We start from the raw sequence: 26821 nt of genomic DNA, 5'->3' as shown, positions 1-26821 counted from the left end.
TTTTTGGCGGATAACTTGTGTGCTGATTTGTACCTATGGATCCTAACACCGCGGCAAAAAAGAGTATTATCCAACTTTTTGCTGATATGTAAAAGGCCTCACTGCAAGAATGGCATCTTAAAATTCTGTTTCTCTCCATACAAGAGAAGAAGGCAAGTACTGGGGCTACTGGAGTGTTTGAGCCCAACAATGTCTGTCAGCAGTGTGCATAAATATGTGTGAAATGTTATATAAGGGAAGAGAGATTTCCCAAATATAGCAAACTGCTTATTCATATTCAGTATTTTAGTCTTTTCTTCTTATGCGGCAGAGGAGACATAACAACGCACCAATTTGAACAGTACTCCAGGACAGTGATTCTAGACTTGACAGATGTCTGCCCTGCGCTACAGAGAACTACGTCCAAGGGGTCTCTGTCGAGTCCGGTGGGGAACAGCAAGGCTACTTAACATGGCGGTCAGTGTCCTTTCTAGTTAATATCAAAGGTTTCTAGAAACAAACGACAAAAAAAAACCAAAAAAACAAAAAAAACCAACCATACAAAATAGTCCACAGAGAAATAAAAGGTGTCCTCCATCATCAGCAGACAGCGTCATTTCACTTTGTGCAACATCACCGCCCGTCATTGGCACTGAGGTCGTAAGCACCCCCTGGAGGACGGAGGTCAGCCTTAAGCGGGAGGGAGGGGTTGGGGGGGGTCTGTGGGCGCATCTCTACGAGTGCCGACCGGATTTAACATTTTCTTGAAGTGTGTTCAGCTGCTCCTGGTCTCCTTGCTCATCCCAGACCCTCTCTCTATCCCTCTATCCTCTCCCTCGGGCGGCGTGCGGAATAGGTCGAAATGAAGGGAGGGCTTTTACCAGTTCATCATGGAGCTTCTGTTGAGGGTCATGAAGAAGACTTGGCTGCTGCCTCCGGAGCGAACGGAGGCAAAGAAAACCTGTGGGTGACAATCGCAAGTCGCGAGAAGAAAACGCTGATGAGTACAGAGGGGAAGACGGGGGGGCGGGGGAGAAATGCACGTACGTGCGATTACTTAAACCCACTTTGTCGTTCCTCTCCGACAGGAACTTCAGTCGCTGAGCTCGCTTGTGCATGAAAACTCCATCGAGGTGTCCCGTTTCCACGGAGCGGATCTCAATGGCCTTCTCTCCCCAGCCCATGATCTGGTTGGAGTGGATGTAGGCTGCGAGGGTGGGACAGGGGACACGTACAGATAGATAGAGAGAGAGAGAGAGAGAGAGAGAGAGAGAGAGAGAGAGAGAGAGAGAGAGAGAGACGGGGGATTGGACAGGAGAGAACTCAATCGCCACCAGTCTCACTCCCAAGCCAATCACACCCCCTTTGGCCACGCCTCTAGGACGGGATTATTGCAGCAGTTTCTGAATGGCCAATTTAATAGAGTGCGTTAGTGTCATAATTTTGTAGGTCCAAGTTAGCTCCACCATCGGTGTTTTCCGCCAAAACTCCAATCTTGTTTTCCCATTAAGTTTTTGATTGGGTCAAAAGGCCAAATAATACCGTTTTTGTGATACAACTTTTATAACTAAAATACAACTCTTATCTACTACCAGCAAAAAAATTTGCTAAAACTTTGCAGTGTACAATACCCCAACTCTATCATAGTTAAATTCTCTTTTTAAATTTTATTTATATTTCATACGCCTGTGTTAACCACAGATCGTGATATGTGCTGTATATCATATAAGATATCACTGGAACGTTGAAATGGGTGAAAGGAAAACATTGGGAGTTTTGGTGAGGGAACCCATGGCTCAACAACGCTGACTTACGTCCAAAGATATTGGACTACAAACGTACAGACTCGACACCATCGCAACTCTCCGCTCCGCATGGGCCGGACGCAGGGGGCAACCTCGCCACGCTGCAAACGCAACGGGTCTGATGGGCGACACTGCGAGATCGCACGCTGCCTCTCTAATGACACACTGGATTGTTTGAACGACAAAGTTGTTTTTTTGTCTCACCGCGCCAGGGCTAACCTCTGTTGACGGCCTGTTGTCAGGGCGATATGTGAACGCACGCTCTATATTTAGATGACAGTTGTGCATTATGGGCTTCCGTTTGTTCCTTCCCCGAGCTATCTTTACAGAGGATGCACTTGGAAACACTTTCCTTTGTGAAAGGTTGTGTTGGTCCCTCCAGGGCCTGAATACCGTAACGCTTTCTGAGCTTCCGTAGGGAGGGGGGATCCTGCGGAGTGACTGGGGTTGACCCAGGGCTCGTGTCACTCACCACTCTCAATTAAGATTATCATGAGTTTCCACGGTTACGTTTTTGGTGAAAAACGCGTTCCGTCTGGGAGATTAAAGGACTTGCTTGTGAGAGATTCTGGTCGGACGGTAACACATAAAGTCAGAATTAAGGAGATGGCGTGCATAATCAGAAAAAATACCCAAAAACAAACAAACAAACAGACCAAAAAAACAAAAAACACCTAAACCGTACGGCTTGGAGATAAAGATGCAGTCAACGGACAAGTTAAATCAATCAGGACACGGTACATTGACATTTAATTTAGAACGAACACACTGAGGCTCTACAACTTGGATGACGGCATCCAAGATCCATCCTTGATGTGCTAATACCAAACATACTGCACAGGGGCCCAATGTCGCCCACAGGACACACACCTCCAATCACGGTTCAAAACATATTCTAGCCAAACAAACAAAAAGATGCATTTAGTCAGAGCTGGGACTGAGTAAGTAAAAGTCCTCCCCAGTGTTTTGAGCCAGCCATCTGGATTTGCAAGTGAGGTGCAACAAATGAGCCAAATCAGCTGGCTCAGCGCATGGCCGGAGCAAAAATATGGCAGGACTTTTACTTTCTGAAACCGTACCCGCCTCTATATTTAGTCCAATCTGGCCTTCGACCTAAAATAAGTTTGACACCCCTGCGCTCGAGTGCTAAAGTGTTTTATCCCATTTGCTTGCCGTGTCATTTTGCAGAGTTTAGGACAAAAATCAGTATTGCTCTAGATTTGTTGAGCACTGGTGAACCACTGCAAATACAACGACAGCTCCTGAACCGTGGAAACTGCACGATTAAAATAGAAAGGTGTGATTCAGCCGGGTCAGAAAAAAACAAATACTATTACAGATTCATTGCAGAGTCAAATTGGGATGATTCTTTCGAAATCTTTGCACATTTTGAAGCTGTTACGCTATTTTCTCTTTTTCCAAAACCAGTAATTTGTGGTTGTCTGAGGGTTTTTTTCCTCCCCAGACAAAGAAATGGGACCTGTCTGCATCAAGGATAAAAGGAAGAAGTGGAGATTGGAGTTCACACATAACAATGACACCAGACCAGACTCGGTACGCTGACAACAAACATCCAGACACAACCACTTTTTCTTTTTACGTCTATGTGTGTGTTTCTGTTTATGTGTATATATATATATATATATATATATATATATATATATACACTTACTATGTGTGTGTGTGTGTGTGTGTGTTAAATCTCCTGCAAGCATGGATCTTAACCCAAAAATGTTGCAGAATTTTTATGTGTCAGAGTTACGCATGAAGGACAAGCAGGAGTCGCTTTCTGTGTAAGGCTTTGGGTCAAAGGTCAAGACCAAGTCAAGTGTCAAGTCAATTCAATGCAATGTGGTCGGTTACTTGCATGGAGGGTTTTGTGCATGTGTGCCTGCTTGTGTCTTAGGTACGTGTGTACATGTGTATCCGGGAGCGGACTAGAGTGGGGATCACTCTTCTCAGCTGGTGGTCGTGCTGTTTGTTGTCAAAACCAAAGCATGCAGTGAATAGTGAACAGACACTTAATTAAACACGTCACACAAATGGCCGCTTGATTTTTTCGGAGGTTATAAATGACGAGGAATCAGAACAAAGGAAGGAGAGCGTGTTGCAACCTCGGCTGAGAGAGGCGGAGGAGATTGGCGGAGAGGACGAACAGGGAAAAGGCCGGAAGTGTCATGGAAGTTGGAAGAGAAAAGTGACAGTTTGGAGGCGGTGTGGTGGCGGGGTGCTTGGAAGCTCGGGTGACACATGATCTACTGAAACCGCTACAAGAGAGGTCGAGGTGGGGGTGGTGGAGTGGGTGCCGTGTGGGGGTGTGGGGGGGGGGTGGGGTCAAGCGAGCTGATTGGTTTTGACGTACCGACGGAGGTGGGCATCTCGCCCCATTGCAGCACCACGTCTTTGGTGATGCGTCCGTAGGTGTTGACGTAGACACCCTCGTCCTCGTAGCACAGCAGCATCTCCATACCGTCCGTCTTGGGCAGAACCACGATGGCGTGGGGGGTCACCTGACTCTGAATCTGCCGGGGGCAACACACGGGAGGTGTTGGGGCAAGGCGAGGGCTGGGAGGAGCTCGGAGGTGGGGGGTGGGTTGGTTGGGTGTGGGCCACCCAGCGGGGGATGGCGCACGGAGCAGGAACCCTCCTCCCCAGCCCTCCTCCGCCCCCAACGTTTTTCTAACGTTGGTGGTCTGCATGTATCTTTCTTTCCCTCTCGGGGCCGCCCCTCCCCCCTACCCACAACCCTGCCTCCACCTCCCTACCCCCCCCCGCCCCCCAACCCCACCTCATCCCCACGTAGAGAGAGAAACTGCTGCAACAATAGAGTCTACCGCACCCCCACCCCCACTCCGCCCCCCCACCCCATCACGCAGTCTCCACGGATACAGAGATGGACACAGCATGATGATGATTGGCCGATCTGACTGTCCGGTCAGGGGAAAAAAACAAGGCGAGGCAGTTGCCACGACTACTGTCTCTGGATGAAGTTAGTGACATGTTAGCAATGGAAGTCAACTTTATTCACTCTCTCGCTCTCCCGCTCACTCATTCACTCAGTCAGTCGCTCACATACTGTACATACCGAGGTAAGCCTAAAATGCCAAAACAAAAGTTTGATTAATTGGTCCATTTATTCGCCGTTCATTCATTTGTTGCTCAGCTCCTCCTCGCTCTCCTCGGCGCTTACGTGGGAGGGGATGTAGATGTCGTAGGGGTTTCCAGAGTCCACATCAATGACGTGGAAGCCAACACTGGAGCCGTAGATGACCTTCAACCTCTGACCTTCCTCCACTGTCAAGTCGACCAGCTGTGGGCGGTGCTGTAGGTCAGTGAAGGACTGAAAAGGGGGAAAAAAGGAGTGTGTGAGAGGACGACAGAGGTGAGGTGTTCCCGTGCGTTTGAGTGTGTGCACTCTTACTTTGAAGGCCATGAACTTGTGGTAGGGCTTGGGGGCCCAGGCGTAGATCTCCACCGAGTTCTTCAGCGCAATCACCAGGAACTTGATCCTCTCGTACTTCACTGTGTGAGGAGCACAGAACAAAGGCACCAGCAGCTTAAATGAGAGGGGGGGTGGAGGTTCTGCGTAGTGGACATTTGCACCGACTGCAGCTTTTCCCGTTACAGGACAAGGGCAACTAATAAAGCTGTTCATTAAGCCGTCTATTAAGGTATTGTGAGGTGGATCTCTATCCCTCAGCCCAGGGAGGCGACGTACCGACTTTGTAGTGCACGCAGCCCTCCAGTTCGCCCACCGTGATCCAGCCCTGTTTCTTCTCTACTTCTGGGTCGTTGTGCAGTATCCGGTTCCTCAGCCAGGACAGGTAGTACACACGCAACTTGTTCTTCTTCCCTGGTTGGATGAAGGAAATGGACTGATTAGTACAACTCAAAGGTACCCAACGCCTGGGATGCTCAGTGCCTGGGCGGAGTCAAACGTCACAGGATTTTGTTTTCTGAACATAGAATTACCCACCTCTAGCCAGGGGTCACACTTAAACCCAACAATAACTGTTAAAAACACTCCTACGTGTGATGGAGCGATATATTTTATGTTGGAATTGTGTTGAAATAAGTGCTTGGTGGTTCTTCTGGTGTTTTTATAATAAAGAAGATTATGGAGCGAAATTATTATTATTATTATTATATTATTAATCATTTTTGGGGGGATAATTCAGTTAAAATGATCAATATCATTTTGAGAAAGGATCCGAAAAAATGAATCAGGCCATGGTCCCACGAGACCATGAAGAAGTGGGCGAACCTGAGATGGTGACCAGGACGTTAAGTCCTTCTAGGACGTCCATCTGCTGGAAGCGCCGCCGGTTGATCAAGTTGTAAACCTTCCCCTGGCCGCTGCGGTCGAGGAGCATCAGTCCATTCTCTGTGCCCACCAGCAGGTTCACACCTACGCACAAGCACACACACAATCACATTTGCAGCGTGGCCTGGATGTGTGGTTTTGATCGCAGATCAGACTTGCCATCATTGCATTTTGAAACATTGTGCCAGAGTAAATATGTCAAGTTGAAAGCGAAATGACTTATTTTGTCATTAGCCCGTGGTGTTATTTTTGTGGTTAGTTTACCAGGGTTTTAAGGAGTTATGCCCATTAATGGAGTCAACAGTGCAAGTACTTGCTTTATTAGGGCTGACTGACTTGTACTGCTTTAATTCCACTTTGTAACTTTAGTTTTCACTGTCCCTTTTATACATGTTACATTTTAAACATTTAATAGTATCCATTGTACCAAAAAACACTTGTACCACTTTTCCTCTGCACCAAAAAAACGGTAACACCTGCTAACAATCGGCATTTGTCACCAGTGGGAGAGGAAAAACACGGGTCTCAGTCCAAGTCAAATGACCCGGCAATAGACCCGGGTTTTAATTGGCTCCACCTCCGATCGGCTCTGATGTGAACAGGACACCCAGGTCGACCCGCTCATTTTGGCCCCTTTACCGGCCATAAATAGACAGAATATCTGTGTATCGTTCCATCATTTCATATCTTATTTAGAATCCAAAATCAGAAGTTATTGACCTTTTTCCTCATGGGGGACCATGAAATTTTGTGCGTGTGGGGATCGCACCGTGGAGAGCACAGCGGAGAACCCCCCACGCTCCCCGCCGGTCCCCATTCGCCGCCACCGAAGGACCGAAGCACACACCGGCAACATGGAGAATCTGTGCTGCCGGTGCTCCGCGCTGCTTCTACCGTAGCGTCGGGTCGTTCACGAACAATCCGATTCTTTTGGCTCAAAATACTTTTTTTTTCCCCAAGTTTTACAGTTTTATGTCGTTGTTTGTTTAAGTTGCTGTCTCCTCTACTGTTTTGTTCCCAATCACTGGAACCATGACACGCCTCTTTTCCGATGTGTTTGTGACGTCAAACGTGAGGCACCAGAAAGAAACGGCATTTCTGCTGGCAATGGGAAGGGTGTCAGTCGCCTATTTTTAGTGGGTTGACCCGGGTTTAAAAAAACTCAGGTCAACGGTAAAACAGTATTAGTAGAACTTAAATTATTAGAGCTCATCCCACAATTACAAGTGATAATGAGTACGGAACGTGAGTGCCCTAGAATTAGCATGAGCAGGGGTGGTAGTTCATAATAGAAGTGATGCAGCAGTAGTAGTATGGTTGGGTGATGAGGAGTAGATGAAGCCTGTTCATAGTAAATGCATTTTGAGGGCTGAAGGCAGTTTTGGTAAAACATTTTACTGACACACATAATTGCATTCTGGGATACGTTAATGCTACAAAATGGCATGCCGGGAGCCGCTTTCAGCAAATCAGATTGAGTGGTGTTTTAAGCCAATCACATTTCATTTAACTTCAAGGCAGCTTCCTGTCACGTGCCAGTGTCGCGTTCATTCATTAGTTAGTGTAATTTAAGGGTTTATTTGTTCCCGATTTTTCATCGATGATCTTATCAACAAAGCAAACCCTGTTGGCTTCAATGTGACAATAATCATATTCCCCGGTGAGTAAAAGTGTCGCGTGACTGTGAGAATGTGTTTGAATATCTCTCCGTGTCCCTCACCCCAGAGTGCAGCGCACAGGATCTCTGAGTTGAAGCGTTTCTTGTACTTGCGGATCTCAGGCGTGTCGCTGTGCGGCCTGATGTTGGTGGGGTTGACGTTGACGACGGAGATCTTTCTGGCCTCGTTGAGCCTGGCCTGTTCCTGTTCCTGCCTCAGGAGCTCGTCAGCAAACAGCGCTGCGGCACCGAGGAAAGATTAAAGACCCGGTTTTCAATCAGCAATAATGGATTCACCGTTATATAGTGGCTGGCCTCCCGGTTCACCTTGAAACACCTTCGAAGGCCCCGGATAGGCCAGCCGGCGTACCTGAGGCGGAGTTTTCGTCGTCATCCTCGGTGGGGGACGTTCCGTACACCCTCGGATCCACGAATGGGGTGAAGGACGACTTGGAGCTGCTCCCACTTCCCATCCCGTACTGCCGATCAAACAGAGAGGATCCCGCAATCACACGCCGATGCCTCGCTATGACCGTGGGCCACGGCAGGACCGGGCAAGGGTCGCCAGCAATTTAGCCGTGGGAGGTTTAGTGAAATAAGTATTTGAATGCACATGTACAGTCTACGTGACACACAGATAACTGTCAAGAAGAAGGAAACCTGAAAGGAAAGCGTTTTTAGGAAGCAACGAGGACTACTTGGACGTAAAATCGGAAACAGCAACCTTTTGCCACAGAGGACCATGGGTATTTTCACTGTTCCCGGGTTGTTAGAGGTCTTTCATCAAACCAATCATTAAAAAAAAAAAGAAAAGCTGAATTCACCACCAGTGAATCACTGGCACACCAGTTATGGAAAATGTTAACACTGAAACCCTCTGTTAAAAGATCAGAAACTTGTGGCATCTGGTCAGTTTGGGGAACTGTGGAAATGACAACGCTCCTGCACACGGATTTCCATTGTTTTTCTTTGCCAATAGGTGGAAAAGGCTGTTGGTCAAAGGCAGCTGTCAGCAAAATATTTACATTGGATCGTGTTCCTAACAGCATTCAGTGACCACTAGTCTCTGTGAATGTGGACGAATATGAACTCCGATGTGAGTCCAGCAAGATTTTCCAATATTTCGCACAGCGTTTCCTTGATTTTGACAGTTGCCTGTACATATTTCAGAGAGGACATATAGTTTTAACTGTACAGCACTGGAACGGGGGGGGGGGGGGGGGGGGGCTTGAAAAAGAGAAAAGCATAAAGGAGAAGGACATTCCGTCTTTCATCAGACTCAGAAGCCAGGGCAGGATTGAGGGCGTGGCAGGAAATAACCTCTCTTCTCTAACCACCGGCCACAGCAACCCGCACGTCTCCAAATTCCCCTGCAATTCTCGCTGCTTTGGCCAAAAACAGGGAGAGCATTAAAAGGCCTGCAATCACGGCCGGTTTTAACAATTATAACGTATGGTACCAGCATTCATCTGGTGGTTGGTGGTTATCTCCTGCCTGAGTAGAAGACGTGTGAGGGACACATTTCAGGACTTGAAGGTGTGCTATCAGGAAGAGGAGGGGGAGGTGTGGGGGGCAGTGGGGTTGCGGGGTGTAAGGACATGGGTCTCTCAGAATCAGGTGTGGGGTGTTATGGCGGGGAGCTCCAGGGTGGGGCTGGTGGACTAGCGCACAGAAAGCAAGAGGGTGCACGGAGGTAGGGAGCTGGATTGCAGGGCAGGGGAGGGGGGGTTCTTATGGAAGACCTACTTGGGCCCCAGAGTTGTCTCCCGGGGAGACCAGGGGAGAGGTGCTTTGCTGCACCAAATCTGGGAGATTGGCGTTGCCAGGGAACAGATTGACGTTGCCGGGAAAACCATTGCTGGCGGCAGAGCTCCGCCTCCTTTCCCCATATCTCTGGAAAAAGACAGAAAGGGACGAGGAACGCTAGAACCAAAGCTGGGCTGCGTCCGGCGGGTCGGATGCTGGAGAAAGGCCGGGGCTGATAGTAGACGTGTGTTTACTGGGAAGCAGAGCAACTGCTGTTTGGGGGAGTGGCGGGGACGGGGGGGGGGGGTCCGGAGCAAAGTGTGGATCCAGACTCATGCTTTTGAAAGTGATTGCTTTTAAAGCAAACATTACAAACTCCGTATGTAAGCACAACTCCCTGAAGCACAGCAGGCAAGTGAGCACACTATGAATTCGCCTGCCTTCACATAAACACAGAAATGGACACACACACATACACACACAGTACATACCTGTACATTATACTCATACATACCGAAATAAAAATGCACAAATAAGCCAAAAGACGCAGCGACACACAAACACACACGCAGGCACACACACACAGACACACAAACCCCGCACACACATACACACACAAACCCCGCACAAACCCTGCACACACACACAAACCCCGCACAAACCCTGCACACACACACACACACACACACACACACACACACACACACACACACACACACACACACACACACACACACACACACACACACACACACACACACACACACACACACACACACACACACAATGCAGCCGGACGAATCAAAGAGAAAAGCGCCGCGCATGCAAAGCTGGTGAATGTGTGCCTGAGTGTCGGGTGTTAGCTTTTCTGAGCGGTCAGCAAAGCTGGAATCCCTAAAAAGCACTCACCTCACGCATCATCAGGGTGCCGTCCTGGGAGCTGTTGCCATAGGAGCCACCGTGAGCGTCAACATGGCCCCCCATCATTCCAAGGGACTCGTTGGCACTCAGGCTGGCAGCCGGCCTGACACAAAATTCAACATTTTGCTCTAATCTATTCACCACTCTTATTAATATTTTTGTATTGCAAACTTTTAATTATATATATTCCTATGTATATATTATTGTTTGCTTGTATTTATCGCTGCATTGCCGTTGTTGCAGACTTCTGAAATTAACTACTGTCTGTAAAGTAAAGTGTCCCTCAGCTACTATACATACAGTACATTGCTTCACATTTTGTTAATATGTTGAATTTAGCGGGGTTCAGGCAATGTGCAAACACCCGCACAAACTCACATGATGCGTGGAATGTCGCTGACAGCGACAGTTCCATCGCTGGCCCCGCCCTCTCCCTCCTCATCCTCGCTGCTGTGGGACTCTTCGCTCGAGGATGAGTAGTCTGTCACTTTGACGGGTGGGCGGCTGCTCTCCTCGCCCTGCCGTAGCTCCCGCAGCTCTCTGGCCAGAGCCGTGAGATCCTGGGGGTGAAAAGCATTATGGGATATCACCGGGGCAGAATTAAGCAAGTGGGTTTCCAGGCGTTTTGTGGCTAACAGGAGCTCTAAGCCCATACCATTCTTCGCCAGACTTCCCCGTAAAGGTTTTGCAAAAAGTAATTTACTTTAAAAAACTTCATGCACACTGCCCCCCCACACACACACAAAGTGGTTCAAATTTCCAAACTGCTCTAGCTTGCAATTCTGATTTGTTTTTTAATATGTTCTTTATAAGAGCAGGAGGATAAAAAGGTAGCCATTTGCAGCAGCCCCGATGCTGGCTCTCAAATTTGCAAATTGATGAGTGATTTTGGCCAATTTCCCATGTCTTGCTGTCTGAGTCATCCTGCAATGCGTCCCAAATACTGCATGTGTGGCTAGCGTGTGATTTTACTTTGTTCCATTTTGAAATTGTTCCTTGATTCATGGAAATTACAGAACACCATCAGTAGATCTTCTGGCCTTTGGTGCCTCAGTGACAGAAACAGGAAGGGTGTGACAATTGTATTTCCCTTCTGGCCTCAGAGTCGGCTGGCAGCTCCTTATATTTGCATTCAGATGTCAAGCCTAAATTTTTCTAATTTACTTTACTTTACTCCCTCATGACAAACTTTTCAATTGACCATCTTTCTAGACTTTTGTTTGGATATTATGTGATGCAAAGAATTCAAACTCATTTATAATATAATATAATATAATATAATATCATTTAATGTCATAATATCATTTAATGTCAGATAATATCATATTATATAATATATACATAAATATATATAAACATGATATAATTCATATAATATTATATAATATAATGTGTTGCTGTGTTGCCAGTAGGTGCTATTACCATTTCAAAACCAAACCCACAGGTTTTCCTGTTTCTGTAGCTAATTCAATGTAGTGGTAATAGTGCAGCATATTGCGGAACAGGGGCAGCTTTACAAATACACCATTCACATCAGGACAGGGATCTAGGAAATGCAGAGCGTCCGACATGTACGACGTGATCCCAGAACGGATCACCATCATCAAGTCGAGCACCTCATCAAACATTCCTCTGTTTGGTATATGGAGGGGTCCAGGTCTGGATATCTCGGAATCCAGACCAGAATGTAAAGAGGGGTTAAAATCGGTTTCGCAGGAGGAGGGGAGTGCAGAGGGGTGTGGATAGGAGGGGGGGGGGGGGGGGGTCATGGGCAGGAGTGTGAGCGTGAGGGTGTGAGGGTCCGGCAATCTTACCAACTCCTCCTGTGGATGGAGAGAGGACGTGAAATGGGAGAAAATGAGAGAGAGCGAGAGGGAGAGCGAGAGAGAGGGAGAGAGAGAGAGAGAGAGAGAGAGAGAGAGAGAGAGAGAGAGAGAGAGAGAGAGTGTGAATGACGCAGTGAGGAACGACCGTGGAGCGAGAGAGATGCAGGCGATGGAGTGAGAACCAAATGGCAGCGTCATGTGAAAGAGCCTGTAATAACTGCTACGGGTGAAGCCATCCCATCAACAGCGGTCACACCGCTGCTGCGGAGGCAGGGAAATTAAGAAATAGATGGAGTGAAAGTGCACGGGTGAAAGCATTCGAAAGCATTTCCAACACTTCCGACCTGGTCTGGGTTAAAATGTGTTTCCCGGGAGCGGCGTGGCAGACACAGATTGGGCAGAATCTCAGACTTAATCACACTTTTAATCCGGACGAATGGCCTTTTCTCAGTCGTGGTTTACAATAGTCTCAGACTTGCCCTCGTCTTGGTTTTTTTTTTTTAATTCTGATTCCTAGAAGGAAGGTTCCGGATGATCCGGGTCTAAAGGAAGGTTCGAATGAAATCTTTGGGTTCATGGAGGTGGGAACATGGATAATCTGGACGAAGACCAGCACCAAGCACCAACACCTCACAGAAGGGTAGTTATAGACAGGAGACGACTCGTCCTCAATTACCATAAATATTTATATTTTGGATTCATTTAAGTAGGATCACTTTAGTCCTGATTTAGACGAAATCCCGTCTGCGAAACCGCCCCCCCCGGTGTGTGATGTGTGATGATGTGAATTTGTGTTATGTAAGATATAAGGTGATGGTGCAGGGGGCAGTATCACGGCCTTGTCACTTTACAGCCATCTCGAATTGCGTTTTGTGCACTGGACATGAGTGACTTGATGAGTTGCTTCCCTTTTGTTGGTTGGTTTTACTGCACGCGTCTCCGATTGTGTCATGGTTCCCATTGTGATGAGACGTTTAAAGCCCCAGCATTCCAACTGCTGCTCCTCGCCGTGTTCCCATTTTGCAGTAGTAACAATTCTCTCTGGCCCACGTAGAAACGAGGTTGAGAGCAAGATGAAGAGACATTGAGATATAGATTGGGATAGATAGATAGATAAGATAGATAGATAGATTAAAGAGTGTGAAGAGGAGAGAAGCTCATGCAAAGGAAACGAAAGGTGAGGTGGGCGAGAAAGAGACAGAGAGAGAGCGATGAAGAAGGAACAATGCCACTGACCTCGTCTACAGCTTTCTTATAGCTCTGAAGGAAGATGGAGAGAATAAAGAGAGGCGGAGAGGGACGGAGGGAGGAGAGGAGAGAGAAGACAGAGGAGCACGGACGGAGGGCGAGAGGAGGCGACAATACGGAGGAAATGGAGACACATGGTTAGTCCACAGAGATGAGAACAGATAAACTTGTGGACGTATGGTGCGTGTGTGTGTGTGTGTGTGTGTGTGTGTGTGTGTGTGTGTGTGTGTGTGCGTGCACTCACTGCAGGTCGGCTCGGCCTGGTCACCTCTCTGTTGTCATCTTTGGTCTCTGAAGTCGCTGAAGAAACTTCAGTCTTAGCGGCTGAATGACCTGAATCACACACACAGACAATAATACAAACAATGTATGGTGTGTCTATATATATACACTACTCACAAAAAGTTAGAGATATTCGGCTTTCGGGTGAAATTTCAGGATGAACCTAAAATGCACTATTACCTTTACAGGTGAACTTAATTTGACCTTCTCTAAACTTTTGAATGCACATGTCCAACTGTTTCAGTACTTTTTGCACAACTTGTTGTTCTCTAACAAGGAGCTGAACGGCAAAATTTACAACAGGTGTTTGATCTATGAGTCGACCAATACATTTCCTGGTTCAATTAGAATTGGTATTTAAACAGTCCTCTTCATCATGCTGTTCAAATTTTGACATCATGAGACCAAGACGAGGCCTAACAATTGATCAACAGTACCTCGCCTTGCGAGGCTTCAAACAGGATGTTCTCAGAGGGAAGGGGCCACTGAGCTTAGAGTGTCACAGAGTGTCATCAGCAGGTTGCAACAGAGATACAGAGAGACTGGAAGAGTCACAGAAAGGCATAGAAGTGGACGTCCTTTGGCCACATCCCACACTGATGACAACTTCATCGTGAACAGTGCCCTGCGGAACCGGATGATGAATGCCACTCAACTCCAGGCACATTTAAGGGAGGTGAGAGGCACCCAAGTGTCACGTCAGACCATTCAAAACCGTTTACATCAGCGTGGTCTGCGTGCTAGACGACCTGCAAGGGTACCTGACCACACCACCAGGCACAGCCATCATCTTCTTGCATGGGCCAGGGAGCATTGAAGCTGGACGAGATACCAGTGGCCTCAGTGCTGCTCTTTGATAAAAGTTGATTCACGTTGAGCAGAAATGATGGCAGCCAACGATGTTGGAGACGTCGAGGAGAGCGCTATGCATCAACCACTGATGTCACCAGACGAGCCTTCGGTGGTGGTGGTGTTACAGTGTGGGCAGGTGTGTCTAGTCAATACAGAGCTGCCCTACACTTTGTGAATGGTACAGTGACAAGCCCATACTACCTGAATAACATCATTAATCCAGTCATTGTGCCCCTGCATGAACAACAAAGGCCTAATTTCATCTTCATGGACAACAATGCTCCAGCTCATCGAGGTCGCATCCTTAGGGAACGGCTGCTGGAGCCTTGGGTACCTCAAATGGAGTGGCCTGCACTTTCTCCAGACCTGAATCCCATAGAAAACCTATGGAATCAGCTGAGTCGCTGTGTAGATGCTCGTAACTCTGTTCCCCAGAACCTCAATGACCTGATGGCCGCCCTCAAGAAGAGTGAGGTGCCAGGCCTCAGCAGACAATCAGTCGACTTGTGAACAGCATGAGACATGGTTGTGATGCTCAAGGGCACATGACAAGTTATTGAGACATTGACATTTTTTGTTGTGGTATACCCACTGCTGTTGTTGCCTTTTGTTTCAATCAATTGTTTGAGATGAGGAAATCACCATTGCCTGCTTCTACTTAAATGCCCTACTTTCATGATACAATATCACTGTACCTTGAACTTTTTACAACTCCATAAATTTCACCCGAAAGCCAAATATCCCTAACTTTTTGTGAGTAGTGTGTGTATATATATATATATATATATATATATATATATATGTATTTATATGTATATGTATATATATATACTGTAGATATATACAATATATATATGATGAATGGGTGTGCACCTCGTTCGTTGGACCCTGCCTGGGAACTTGGGGTGCTGGAGCTGGAAGAGCTGCCGCTACTCGCCCTCTTCAGGGGCATTTCCATGGAGAAATCTGGTCGCAGATCGGGGTTACTGTGGTAACATGTTCACAGGCACGCGCGCGCGCGCACACGCACACGCACGCACGCACGCACGCACGCACACACACGCACACGCACACGCACACGCACACGCACACGCACACACACACACACACACACACACACACACACACACACACACACACACAGAGAAACAAAGCATTGTAAATTTATTCATGGATCGTTCGGTGCAGAGACACACTAGCAGGCTCTCATAATAACTTGTAGTGTGTGTTTTTGTACCTGGCCCGTATGAGGTGGGCTCCGGAGCGGGGCCCCAGTCCCGGCCCGTTGCCAGGGGAGTGCTTGCGGACCAGAGCTGGGGAGATGGACGTTGTCCTCTGGGGAACCTGGACGACCAACAGCACACAACCAAAGCCCTCAGGGTCAGTTACGTAGGCACAAAATGTGGAAAACAAACTGCAAAAACAGACAGACTCTTAAATTTGAGATATACAAAATGTAAATGTACGGGATATTGATATAAAAGATTGACATACAGCGTCAAGCTGCATCTCAAATGATTCCTGAGGGTCTCAGCTTTCTGACATTGTAAAGCTGCTTTCACACATGAACTCCGGACAGTTGAACATTTTTGCCCTTTCCCATGTAGTACACAACCAGGGATTGTCTGTGTCAGACGCATTTATATGCCTACTGGAAATACTCAGTTTGGTTGAGACGAGGGGCGGAGCCTGGGTAGCGCTTGCAGGAGACAGGACGTGAAGCAATGATGCTGCAGTTTTAATCTGCACACCCAAGATGGCGGACGAGTCTACCCACTTATCAGTAATTGTGACTTTTTTTTGCGTTGATACTCCATGTATTTGGACGTAACCGCAATATAAACAAAAGAGTAGAAAGGAATATAAAGGAAAAGCAGAAAGGAGAACGACGCAGCTACGCTCTTTGCACGAAGAGCCGCACAAAGGTAAATGGCCCTTCTTAACCCTCGGCCAGTGGGTGTGTTGATGACATCGACAGTGGCGTGGTAGAGACGTCATCAAAATGCCACACGCTCACTTGCTTACCGTGAATTCTCCCGACAATTACCAGCTCTGTTGACACACACCGCTCAATCGCACATTACGCAGACTTTGTACAAGGGTGCTGGCTGGGTGAAGTCAATGTCCGCTCTAAATGATTCGGACATTTGCGTTCACACATACAGCTCCTCCGGGTAATGTCCGGATAATTTCAGGGTTGCAGTGCATGTGTGAAAGCAGCTTAAGGCACTTGAATGTGGCACCAACCGCTGACCCACACTCACACCCTCTCCAACTCCACCCCCCTCCGACAAGAAAGGGGCGCTGAACTGAACACACACACACACACACACACACACACACACACACACACACACACACACACACACACACACACACACACACACACACACACACACACACACACACACACACACACACACACAGAGCGTTGGGGTGCGCGGCATGCAGAGACCTTGGGAGGGGTGTCGTCGTCCTGCCGCAGCCAGGAGCTGCGGTCCAGCTTGTCGAGGGGGGGCACCAGGCGGGGCAAGGGTGGGGGGGCGGGGGTGTCAGAGGTGGGGTCAGAATTCTGGCGGGGCATGGGGGGCCGTGAGGGGGAAGGAGAGGACACACCATGAGGGTCGTACAGGGACTGGGAGCCTGACAGGCCGTGCGATTTTACCTGCACCAGGTGGGCCATCTACAATACACACACACACACACGCACACGCACACACACACACACACACACACACACACACACAGCACCCAGCACCCCACATCCAACACCCAACACCCAACACCCAGCAGGCAGGAGCGGGTCCAGGGTGGAGGAGTTGCGCAGTTTAAGGATCAGGATTCAGGTTCAGCAGCAGAGTGAGGAGCAGGGGCCACGCGTCAAAGCAGGAACGAGAGAAAATGCAGGAAAAAGGAAAAGGAGGAGGGGGGGGAGGGGAGGGGTAGATGTTTAGGACGAGAAATACAGGCAGAGCGCTCAGTGTGTCATAAAAGCACACACACACACACACACACACACACACACACACACACACACACACACACACACACACACACACACACACACACACACACACACACACACACACACACACACACACACGTTTCAAGTGGCAGGATGCGCGCACCTGTGGTTCTATGGAGCGGTGCATGGGGGGGGTCCGAGCCTGCTGGATCCCACCGCTGCTGAAGGACTCTGAGCGGGGGGGCAGGGACGGGTCGGAGATCCGGTTGGAGACCTTGTGCTGAAATGCAGGAGAACTCTGTCTGTTCATCTGAGAACGCTCCTCCACCTGACACACACACACAGACATGCATGCACGCACGCACACACACCGTCAGCCCGTGCATGCGGGTAGAGCGTGTGGGTGTGTGTGTGAGGGTTGTGAGTGTGTGAAAGCATGTGGACTTGTCTGTATAATAGAAGGGGTCATTCAATAAATATCTTATGATTATATAATAATGATATACTGCCCGTGCGTTGATGTGTTCATAAAAATTCTGTGCATTCATGTGCATGAGCATATGTGTGTGTAATGGGTTTAATTTGATTTAACTTGCATTAAATCAAATTTAGTTAAATGTAGTTAATCTTAAATCTTAGGTTTGTTTAAGTTAATTAATTATAAAATGAGTGATACTTCAAAGCCAGTAATCATGTTATTAGTGAAGGGGTCATTATATACAGTCTATATACACAGATCAGCCACTAAACATTAAAACCACTGACAGGCAAAGTGAATAACATTTCTCATCTCATTCTAATGGCACCGGGGGCACCTGTCAAGAGGTGGGATATATCAGGCAGCAAGTGAACAGTCAGTTCTTGAAGTTGATGTGTTGGAAGCAGGAAAAATGGGCAACCATAAGGATCTGACCCACTTTGACGAGGGCCAAATTGTGGTGGCTAGACGACTGGGTCAGAGCATCTCCGAAATGGCAGATCTCGTAGGGTGTTCCTGGTAAGCAGTGGTTAGTACCTAGCAAAAGTGGTCAAAGGAAGGACAATAGCTGAACCAGGGACAGGGTCATGGGCGCCCAAGGCTCACTGATGCGCATGGGGAGTGAAGTCTAGCCTGTCTGGTCCACAGAAGAGCTACTGTAGCACAAATTGCTAAAATGCACTTAAAAGGTGTCAGAACACACAGTGCATCGCAGCTTGTTGCGTATGTGGCTGCGTAGTTATAGACGGGTCAGAGTGCCCATGCTGACCCCTGTTCACCGCCAAAAGCACCTACAATGGGCATGTGAGCGTCAGAACTGGACCATGGAGCAATGGAAGAAGGTGGCCTGGTCTGATGAATCACGTTTTCTTCTACATCATGTGGATGGACGGGGTTAGGGTCCGACGGAGCATCTGTGGGATGTGCTGGAACAACAAGCCCAATCCATGCATACCCCACCTCGCAACTTCCAGGACTTAAAGGATCTGCTGCTAACGTCTTGGTGCCAGATACCACAGGACACCTTCAGAGGTCTTGTGGAGTCGACGCTTCGGCAGGTCACAGCTGTTTTGGCGACACGAGGGGGAGCTACACAATATTAGTGGTGGTTTTAATGTCGTGGCTGATCGATATATATACAGACATATATTACACGCACACATATATCCTTTTTATCTCTATGTATATACTGTATTTGTATTCATGTGTTTTGAAGCGTGTGTATGTGGGTGTGTGAGACATTTCCCCAAATTGAGAGATTAGAGGGAATACCTAAGAGGCTATGATGGGGATAGACTTATCTGCAGTGCGTGTGTGTGTGGTGTGTGTATATGTGTGTGTGTGTGTGTGTGTGTCTGTGCGTGTGTGTGTGTGTGGTGGCGCTACAGGCCTGAGGGAAACACTGAGAGATTATTTTAGCTGCAGCTGACCCACATTAGTCCAGCAGAGGTCACTCCTGGGCAAGCCTGGAGATCTGCCCTGAATGTTTGTGTGCGCATGTATGTGCGTGTGTGTGTGTGTGTGTGCGCGTGTGCGCACACTGCTCTAGAGGGACTCCTAAATGTGTACTTTGAGGTGGCCTGAATTGAGACCGGAACGTTTGAGCCCTTAGTAATGATGTCGGATGTGTGTGCGTGTGTGTGTGTTTGTGTGTGTGTGTGTGTGTGTGTGTGTGTGTGACACGAGGAATTTTAGATTGAGTGTTAACAGGGATTTGGTAAAACTACTAAAAACAGTGGGGGGAAAGAAAGAACGTTAGAAGGGTCTTGCATAACCAAGTGAAATAGTCCCAAGCCTAGAAAGGGAGAGAAGCAGCATCTTAGGTGTGAGCACCTCTCGCCGCTCGGCTGCCGTGCCCCTCACACAAAAGCAAAGCCGTAGGACATCGGTTAATCACGATTCACATTCCATATTTCACCCTGCAATGTCCCAAAATGAACGCCCCGATCACTTTCTGATGATAATTTGACAGGGAACGATCAGAAGGGGTCGGAAGCCTGCAGGAAGGGAAGGGAGCGTTGAGTGAACGCGAGCCTGTTACGAGAGGCGTCGACCATGACAGATTACAAGTTAAACGTAAAGAGTTTATTCCCAAAGTGTAAGATATCCTTTTGGTTTGAGTTAAACATTTAAAAATTGTGGACCTTTGAATAGACCAAGGCATGAACATTTGTCTTGATGATAAGGGGAGTTTGTGTGCACATGTCGCCCAAAGACCATGTTATCTCCTGTCCTAAAGGAAAAAAAACACCATGACATCGTGTTCCAATTGAACTCCTCACTTTGGAAGTAAACCCTCCATATTTGAACAAAGAAGTCTTGTTCGCCTTTCAACACCAACACCTTCAGTATATTAGGAATTGCAATGAATTTGGAGGGGAAGGAAGGGTAAGGGAATGAAAAGAAGGAGTAAGTACAAGTAGGAGAGTTGGAGAGAAGTCCATGTCAATAATGAGACTGAGATGATAGTTCAGTGGTGCTCAACCTGGTTTTAACCGCGGATCATATATGTGTGGCCCTTGTTTTGCTCTGCATGACACACAGTATGAAATCTACCAGCGCAAAGTATCCCGAAATGGTACTACAGCTTAATATTTAATCAATAAATCAATTTGACCGATTATAAAAAAGATTATAATGCCTGAATTTACCTCTGGAGATTGATAATTGTTATGTTATCAAAAAAAAAAAATGATTCAATCTTAATTTCATCCATTGACAGGAGGCACTGCAGGGACACATCTTGGCCCCTCGTGCCGTAGGTTGGCCACCACTGACCTAGTTGGAGATAAAAATCGAGGATGACCACGGGATTAGTGAGATTAGTGGGAGAAAAGACACAGTTTTGCTACGATGGATCTTGAAAAGGCCGCTCCCTGCCAGATTAGTTCGCCCACCTGGACACACTTAGTACGTATGAGAGAATGAAAGATAGGAGGAATTGTTAGAAAGGACACGCAAGGGGGTCTGGAGAGCCACGGGAAGGGGCTGTTTCCCCCACGACTGACCCGGCGCCCAGGGCTCCGCCCCCTGCACTCTGGGCTCTGTCCTCTTGGGCTCCTTGAGTGACGTCTGCGTACGACTGGCTCGGAGGGGACGGGCTCGGGGGCACAAATCACACGGATTCGCGGCACGTGGGCATTGCTGCCCGGGATGAGCTGCTTCTGTCTGGAGGGACTAACGTGGGCGGGGTACGAGGGGGGGCGGGAGCGGGGCTTATAACCAGGAAGTAAGAGGAGCGTGGCCAGGGTGGCGTCTCGCGGTTGGTTGAAGGAGTGGTACTTCTTGGGAGGGATGCGAGGGGAGTTGCTCTGGGCTCGACGCATCACCTAGGGAGCAAAGTGTGTGTGTGTGTGTGTGTGTGTGTGTGTGTGTGTGTGTGTGTGTGTGTGTGTGTGTATGTGTGTGTGTGTGTGTGTGTGTGTGTATAAAGAGGGTGGAGTGTTAACAACAAACAAATCACAATGATATGAACCGCATGCACATGTATACACATATACACTACATTGGAACAGTGTCATTAAAAAAATATTATAAAACCACTTTGCTGCATGAGGTTTATGGATCATGAATGGCTTTATTCTGAAAAACAATTTCATGGGAAGCCAGTTCTGAGTATTGGTTAAACTTCATACATTAATAGTTTGTTAAAGGTAGGTGCCAAATTTTGCAAGTGGTGTATATCGATTTTGAAATGAGCAATGAACGTTGAATGCACAAGGAAAACAATGTCGATGAGCACGCATCTACAATAGAATGACACCAGGATGAACTGTTGCCCTGCTCCTTCACCTGAAAAGATCAGAAAAAAAAATGTTCATTAGAAGCGAGGAAGCAGCAAGACCCTTTGACTGCTGCGAAATGTTCTGAGAGCTGGTGGAGCAGGAACCTCACACACACACACACAAGTTAGACATTTCTGTCGGATCCCCGAGAGCCTCAGTGAACCACTATCATCCTCTGACACCGACCTATTAAAGGCTTTGCGTGTTTTTAGGAGCTGTGTATGGTTGGCTTGGTTGTTGTAGTTGCCGCTACCAGACCTTGTCTTGTGAATGTGGTTTAATGGCTTTCCATCCACGCTTCACTGTGGCTGTGTGGGTGTGTGCTTGTTTGCTCACGCATACCTTTGTCTGTCTTTGTTTGCACTAGTTCAGTCAGTGGTCTGCGCACACACAGTGCACGTTTGAGAGAGAGATAGCCCTTTATGTGTGTGTGTGTGTGTGTATGTATGAGTGTGTGTGTGTGTGTGTGTGTGTGCGTGTGTGTGCGTGCGTGCGTGCGTGCGTGCAGTATATCTTTGAATTAATCCTTCTTGGCTAAATGTGCACAAATTGCAACTGCTCGAATGCAGCCTACACAATAGAGCCTGAAAAAACCTTGACATGCATGAACAAAATTCTTATTCTGTTCTTATCCTTATATCATGATATTGTATATTGTACATTTTTATCATGAATACATGTAAAGAAACGAGGTCGATGGTTCATCATATTAAATAAAACATGATCATAAAAACAGGACAGACCTGACAGACCTGACCATACACTCCAGCCAAACAGATGTCACAAAATGTCACATTGGAGCATCCGAGTATGTCGGACATCGTGGCTCGACATGTTAGGACCTTATTACCACACTAAACACCCATTATGGAGGCGCACAGGCCTACCTCCTTGGCCCAGGCGGGCTTGTCGTTGTTCCCGGGCGCCTGGTCCTTATAGTGGTAGAGCTGCTTCTTGTCCTGGGGGGGGGCGGGGGGTCTCCTGCTGCTGCTGCTGCTGCAGGGACACCAGGTAGGCCCGCTCCTGCTGGAGCTGCCGCTGGAGCCGCTCCGCCTGCCGCTGCTCCTCGATCTGCTTCCTCTTGTACTCCTGAGGAGCATCACAAGGGTTTGTTTCGCTGGAAGCGTGTTGGTGGTGAAGAATGTCAGCAAGAGCAAAAACTCTGACTGCATGATTAAGGATTTAATCGAGTAGATACCTACTTGGAAAATAGATTTTATTAGGTATACATTTAATATGTATGTATTTTCTTCAAAACAATACAATACATAATAATAAAAATACACAATATTTAGTAAAAAACAAAAAAACAATATTTAATAAATAATAAGCTTATTAATTCATAAATAGTAATATTTTATAATTCATCAAAATAAACAAAACTCTGTGTACAGATGAACATGAACTATTTGGTTACTTTTATAAGATGTATTCTAATAGAGATATTTCAATATCGAAAAATATATGTATACATGTGGATAAACAGATGGCGAGAGAAAATATCAATAAACCATACTTTAACACATATAAACAGATAAACAGAACAACAACCTGCCTGGAGCCTCCTGCCGCCCTGACCAACAAAAAAAAGGTATGATGCAAATGAAGACACAAGCTGAACAATTTGCATCCCTGAAGAACACTTCTAACCTGGCTGCGGTAGCTCAGGATGTAGGGTTGCTGGTTCGATCCCTCGGCTCCTCCTGGGAGGAACACTAACCGCCAAGGAGCTTCCACTAACTCTGACTGCTCTCCCACACTAACTGCTAACTGCTCCCAATGAGCTGTTTGTTTAAATGTTTCACTTTGCTGTTGGTGTGTGAATGTGCGTGAGTGGCGATAGTGCCTATAAAACTGTTAAGTAACACACTATGGTATAAATACATCATTCATAGTTACCATTTAACTGTGTCTGCAATCATGTGCTGGATGGCGCTGCCTTGATCCCCTCCCCACAGCTGTGTTTATTCTATTTCTTTTTAGCATTTTTATGCAATCGGCTCTATTTGTTGTACAATTTTCTAAATATGTGTGTGTGTGTGTGTGTGTGTGTTTTGTGTGTGTGTGTGTTTGCGTAATATGGTTTAAAAGGACACAGGAAACACACCTGAATACCTACCATACCCCATAAAGAGGACATTGGGATCTTCACTGGGACACATTTAGTGTCCTGATAGTCCAAAAGGCTTTAATGCTGTTTTTAAAATGTAAAATTTTTGATCTGAATCCCTTGATTTACTGTCATGGTTCAAAAATGTCACAGTGCTGATTCAAGTCTACATAATCCCAACTAACCACATTTTTCGAGATGACTCTTTAAACCACCTACACCTGTGTTTGTGTGTGTGTGTGTGTGTGTGTGTGTGTGTGTGTGTGTGTGTGTGTGTGTGTGAGTGAGTGCACATTTGTGTGTGTGTGTGTGTGTGTGTGTATGTGTGTATGTGTGTGCGTGCGTGCACATCTGTGTGTGTGTGTGTGTGTGTGTGTGTGTGTGTGTGTGTGTTTGACACCATACCAGCAGTAGAGCCTGCTCCTGCAGGAGCTGCTGCTGCAGAATCTCCAGTTGCCTCTGCTCTTCCTCCAACTGCCTACGTATATACTCCTAACCAATCAGCATGCAGCCGGCAGGAGGAGCAGCCAATCAGAGCGGAGCAAGAGAGGAGGCAAGCCAATCAGAGCCCAGGCGACCAGTGAGGTCATCAGAGGAGGACGACAGAAGGGCAGAAAGAGAGAAAGGTCGCATGAGGACATTTTAGGGATAAAAGATTCATTTAAGAGTGGCGAGAGGGGAAGAAGGAATGAGAAGAAGGGATGGTTTGAAGGAAAGATGGAGGTGACTTAAGGACAGAAAGTGGGGGAGCAGTGATCAACAGAAAGGAATTAAAGGAGTGCCGCGGTGGACGAAGAGCACCCACGTCTTTAAGGAAGTTGCTCTGCAGTGGAAGTTAGTGATCAGTCATTTGCAAAAGCTTCTTATCTTGCCTGTAGCACGGGGAAAACTTAGACGCCTTGAGACCCTTTCTAAGGGGGAGGCTTACATCCAGTAAACCCTGTGACATTAATTTTCATGGCATTGTAATCTGCCCGCTGCCTTGGGGAAAGAACAAGAGGAGAACCAGAAATTTCTCCCAAAAATAAGTACAGCCTGAGCGTTTATGAAACCAGAGAAAGGAGCCAATTCAGAAAATACACTACTGTTTCATGCATCTCGGAGGCTTGTATATTCCCCCATCACTCAGGGAGTGCTAACCTGGCAACCTGGCGACCCAACCTGGCAACCCTAGCTATTCGGTTTGACACTCCGGGCGCAAGCGAGAGGGACCTCTGCGTATCGGGGCCGACGGCCTCGGCGGGTCCTCCCGCCAGCGCCTTGGCGCGCGGCTCAGCCGGATCGCGTCACAGTAAATGTCACATAATCCGCCGTGACGGGGCCCGGGACCCCGTGTCGGCCGCCGGCCAAACTCCCCACCTGTTCTCGCTCGGCGTGCCTCCGCTCCTCCTCCCTGCGGAGCTGCTCCATCTCCTCGTAGCGCCGCCGCTGCTCCCTCTCCTGCTGCTTCCTCAGCTCCCGCTCCCGACGCTGTTGCTGTTGGAGCAAGAGGAGTCAGCGATGCGCGTGTGCACGTACACTTTACAATATTTATTCATTTCGTGTGATTTAGTGCTTTTAGCATCACCAGTGGAGTGCATCTAAGGAGACTATTAAAGGATGCCGGACCGTGCTTCAATGCAGTCCAATGGGGTAAACATTTAATATTTCTATTTTTCTTATCTACTTTTTGAAAGCAGGAAACCCGGAAACATTATAGTCATAGTGTTAGTGTATAGTGTAGTGTTAGTGTGTCATAGTGTTTCTCGAATAACGGCGGTACCACTTTTTACTTTGAGAATACTTTTTGCAATTGCCGCAGTAGATCCACAGCGTAGCGTTGGCTCCACTAGGTTACAGTGAGAAGCGACGCAGCTTCCCGTTTCTAGTCTCTCCTGTTTCGCATGGATGTAGCCAAAACGGTTGATCTGAAGTTTTAAAAAGTGACAATAAAATCCCCCCCAAAAATATTTTGGGACTTTTGTTTCCCGTATAACACGTAAAGACTGTCTCTATTACGTAATGTGAGATTCCGATTTCAAAAAGAGAGTTTTATGTTTTTTAAGGCTTAAATGTGTGCCTTGTCGGACTGAATTGAAGAGCAGTGAAACGCTGAAGTTTCTCAATCGTCAAGCATTCAGTGAGGCTGTGCGATGAAAAGTCACGATTGAAAGTAATTTTTCTTTATTTAATAAAAGCCCGGGTTGAAAAACGGCAAAGCTATCCTGAAGGTTTTTTTTCAGGTTTGTTTTGTTCTAGGTTGTAGCAGTGACTTTAAATCGGGTCGTTCTGGAGGGCGGGAGCCTTCTTTGTCTCCGGGTTATATTTAGTCGTATTTATTTTCTTCTTATCAGCACCTCATGTCAAGCGTGGTGCAAAGGCATCTGAGATTCACCGAAGCAAGTCTCTGCTCTGGCAAACGAGGTGTGCCTTTCAAATTCGGGAGGTAACCACAAAGATAAGGTTTCCAGGATTAGACAGCATTGTCATAACAGTACCAGAGTGGCAGGTTATAAGCGGGTTAAAAACGGTTAAAAAGAATGACGCCGGTTCAGTGGACAGTGGACCTTGATGTTGGGCCTTTTGAGATATTGCCGGCTCTATCAATGATTCATCCAGTCTAGCTGCCACTTTGCAACCTCCAAACCTGTCTGCACTCGCTCCCCACAGCCAACCACAAAAAACCGCCGTAGCCGCCGAACGATAAAAGTCCATAAAAGGAAAGGGTTTTCCCGAGTGATATAACCAGGCTACCCCGGCGTCTGATTCCAATAAGAGAATCCCTCCGAATGCCTGGCGTCAGTTTAAATCAGTTTCACAGCGCTCACTCTCAGCGTTAGAGAGACGGTTCCTCACTTTTTGGA

At 47.4% G+C, this 26821-nt stretch overlaps 1 protein-coding gene across 1 annotated transcript in view; it reads right to left on the bottom strand.

Moving 5' to 3' along the window:
- Positions 1–630: 630 nt before the first annotated feature.
- Positions 631–26821, bottom strand: part of tnikb (TRAF2 and NCK interacting kinase b) — a 43031-nt gene continuing 16840 nt past the window's right edge. Inside the window, 23 exon segments of the mRNA XM_080020503.1 lie at positions 631–940; positions 1047–1186; positions 4147–4306; positions 4975–5124; positions 5206–5306; positions 5503–5637; positions 6049–6192; positions 7829–8005; positions 8136–8244; positions 9512–9658; positions 10421–10535; positions 10811–10992; positions 13495–13518; positions 13751–13839; positions 15514–15626; positions 15878–15984; positions 17096–17323; positions 17769–17885; positions 21092–21412; positions 22756–22845; positions 22847–22957; positions 24384–24470; positions 25338–25454. Of these exon segments, the coding sequence (XP_079876629.1) occupies positions 857–940; positions 1047–1186; positions 4147–4306; positions 4975–5124; positions 5206–5306; positions 5503–5637; positions 6049–6192; positions 7829–8005; positions 8136–8244; positions 9512–9658; positions 10421–10535; positions 10811–10992; positions 13495–13518; positions 13751–13839; positions 15514–15626; positions 15878–15984; positions 17096–17323; positions 17769–17885; positions 21092–21412; positions 22756–22845; positions 22847–22957; positions 24384–24470; positions 25338–25454 (3048 nt within the window). The 3' untranslated portion in view covers positions 631–856.

Source organism: Zeus faber (assembly GCF_960531495.2).
Source record: "Zeus faber genome assembly, chromosome: 19".
NCBI classification, from domain to species: Eukaryota; Metazoa; Chordata; class Actinopteri; order Zeiformes; family Zeidae; genus Zeus; species Zeus faber.
This window is presented reverse-complemented; position numbering and strand designations above follow the sequence as displayed.